Here is a 3,268-nt window from a genome sequence, read left to right as displayed (position 1 = left end):
CAATAAGTTTTCATTATTTTTAAGTTTTATAAGTCTAAAATCTTTTGCTTTCACAAGTATCAACGAACCTATTTACTACAACATTATTGAGAACACATCACACCCCATTCATAGGAAATTGGAAATATAGAAACACCGAATCTAATTTTGTCGGCAATGTGGTTGTTGATACGCAACTTCGTGCAGGCCTTGGGTAGGCGGCGCTGAGTTCTGAGTAGGTGATTTGGAAGGCTTGATGCGGTTGGTATATGTGGATTGTTGAGGCGCGACTTTCCTCTTTGATTCTTCACTGTAAACAACGCATATGGATGGCTGATCCAAATACTGCTTGTTGGTCAGGCGCATTGCAGACAGAGAGGTGATGATATCTTTACTCTACATCTTTGAAGAGTGGTGACCCTGTCACTGTTTCTTGGTTGAACGTCTCTTCTGAGTTGAAGGGGTCCTTGACAGTGAAGGGATTCAGTGTTGAGCCTCAATCGGCAAGTGTGGTTTATGTGATTCTATCTTGTATGGTCGATGGGTTTACCATAATAAATATATCACCATCATGCCTCTGTACTGGTGAACCTATTACTTCCTCCATGGGTAAATAAAATATGCAGAAGTTTGGATTACCTTTGTCCGTAGTTATCGTTGTTATTTCCTCTTTGTTGTTCCCTCTATCAGAGGTCCGAAGACATCACCCCCCCCCCCCACCCCCCACTTGGAAAATGGCCAAGGGCTGATAACTGAGTTAATCTCCGTTGCTGGTGCCTTGATCTTTTTGGCGAAACGTTGGCACCTTTCGCATCGTTTAACCACGTTTTTTGCATCTTCATCCATACTTAGCCAATAATACCCTTGCATTTTGCCTTTAACTGCCAAGGATCTTCTTCCGCGGTGGTTTCCTGCATCTCCACTGTGCATGTCACGAAGTATCCTCCTTTCTTCGATTTGTGAGAGGCACCGTGACAGAGGTCTCAGAAATGAACTTCTATACAATATACCATTATGTAGGCTATACATTGCTTCCTTTGATTCGATATTCCTGGATTCCTTGACGTCAGCCGGTAATATGCCTTTGTCAAGGTAATCGTAGATTGGAGTTCTCCAATCATCTTCTGCTTCGTTTCCACTGTCCTCTTCTGGCATGGATTGATCTTCGTAAGACTCCTTTATTTCCTCCTCTGACTCTTTTTTTTCTTGGCGTGTTTCTTCCGCCTCTCTCATGGCCCTTGTTTGGACAGCCAAAGTCTCCTTGATGCTTGAGATAGGTTCTTCTATCGAAGGTTCATATATCCTCCCGATTTGTATTGATGTGGTGTTTTTATCCCTTAGCATTGAAGATATGAATTCCAGGGCATCCGCGTGCCTATTGTCTTTTCGGCATACGTGCCTGAATGTCACGTTGCTAATTTTGGATGCATGCTCCTGGGCTAACTTCAGATACGAAGATAGTACCAGATCCAAAGTTTGATATTTCAGCTAGATTTGTCTAATGACTAGCTGAGAGTCACTAGTAAACCGAACATCTTACAAACCTAGCTCCCGTGCCAAGCGTAGACCATGTATAACTGCTTTGTAGTAGCGGAAAATCCTACTACCACACCCTTGGATAATCTATAGAACAAACTAAGAAATTATTATGAAGAACACTTAAAAGAATTTTATTAAGTTTAGAAAACGATACAAAGATATGAGATGAAACCCTAACTTGGAGAAAAAATTACTTTCTCTCTCCTAAAAGTTCTATCTCAACTATCCAAAAGATCCCCCCCTCCCCTATACAATGGTGGTTGGTCCTATATATAGGAGTTTACATAGTGGAGGACAGCTAATAAAGCCCCTATTTTCGGTTCTTACGTGTGATACCATTGCACGTTTACATTGGGTCTTCTCGCACGAACTCTTCAACCTCGCACATCTTCCACACTTTACTCGTGACTTTGTGGCGTCATTGATTCCGTCATCTGGGATATGTTACCTGAGAGTACGTTTGCCTCCTTACAATATCATTCCTTCGTACGATACCTATCGGTGCGATATTTAACCCCTACATTTTGCCTCTTATCTTATCGATCTTTATTATGGAAAGAGCGATGAGAAAAACTTCTCCAATAGCTCTCTTCGCACCTTTAATGCGATTCGTCGCACCTTATCAACTTCGTATTCCTTAACTGACAATAATCCGGGATCTCGGATTAGATTGCTCCACGTGTCGCTTTTGTCGGTTTATTTCTTCACACGTCGTTGTTAACCCTTTCAACTGTCTCTTCGTATCTTTTCAGTCATTAATGCAGCAGGATTTCGAGGAGAGGGAAAGAGAATCCTTTATATACACTTTTTTCATTTTCAACCTCTTCTTTTTTACTCTTCTCCTTCCTCCTCAACCTCTGCAACTTTTCCTTTCTTACTGCTACCGCCTTTCGTTCGATTTTAATTATTGATCTTTTCTCATATTTCTTTTTCGCTTTTGTTCCAACTGCTGCTTCAATTTCTCGCTTACTGTATTATTCCCCCCTTTGATTATCTTGGCTATCTTTATATTTATAATCCCATTCCAGAAGAACAACAATGGGGCACAAGGAAGGTTGGAGAATGGTAGAAAAGTTCGATAGGTTACAGGTCGAACTCATAGATAAAGGTTTCACATTATCCGCTCCTCCTTCATCAGGGCCTACTTTGACACTTAAACCTAAATGGTTCAAAATCGATTAATGGGATGATCAGAAGATCATTATCTCTGTTGGGAAACTTCTTGCTGGTCTCCATATCCCTCTCTTGGATCCGCGAATTCCTCTTTTTTACAGAATCATATCCCATGATAATTTTAGGCGTGCGATTTGTCAGTTGAGTGGGGACACTATAAAGATTATGGTGGATTTCGCTCGTCGTGCGGCTGGATTAGAATCCCTCTATCCTAAGGAATACAGGAATGAAGCGTATGTAGACTGCGAAATAATTCCTTCTGATTATACTGTGGAGAGCTTGTTTTCTAACTACGAAGTGGTAATTATGAAGGCTAAGTCATCTCACTGGGATGTTCGTTTGAAGAGGAAAGATGGTCTCGCAGAGAATCAAAGGATCATGCGAGATGTTGGTTTCAACGATAAGACTAATCGCACTGCACGGAACTCGAATGACAATCGCTGGGATGTTTATCCTTTTATTCTCGAAGGTCCATATATCATCGGTTATGGTGACAATAGGTCGATAATTCCCCTTCCCGCAGGTTTTTCTCCATGTTCTCCTTGGAAATTTAGTTGGAGTGAGGAGGTGAGAGTGG

General features: G+C 41.4%; 1 protein-coding gene across 1 annotated transcript; it reads right to left on the bottom strand.

Moving 5' to 3' along the window:
* Positions 1-639: 639 nt before the first annotated feature.
* Positions 640-1,212, bottom strand: LOC113350598. Its single transcript, XM_026594740.1, has one exon. The coding sequence runs from the start codon at positions 1,210-1,212 to the stop codon at positions 640-642; it is 573 nt and encodes a 190-aa protein (XP_026450525.1).
* Between the last annotated feature and the right edge of the window lie 2,056 nt (positions 1,213-3,268).

This window comes from Papaver somniferum, chromosome 2 (assembly GCF_003573695.1).
Source record: "Papaver somniferum cultivar HN1 chromosome 2, ASM357369v1, whole genome shotgun sequence".
In the NCBI taxonomy this organism is placed as follows: Eukaryota; Viridiplantae; Streptophyta; class Magnoliopsida; order Ranunculales; family Papaveraceae; genus Papaver; species Papaver somniferum.
This window is presented reverse-complemented; position numbering and strand designations above follow the sequence as displayed.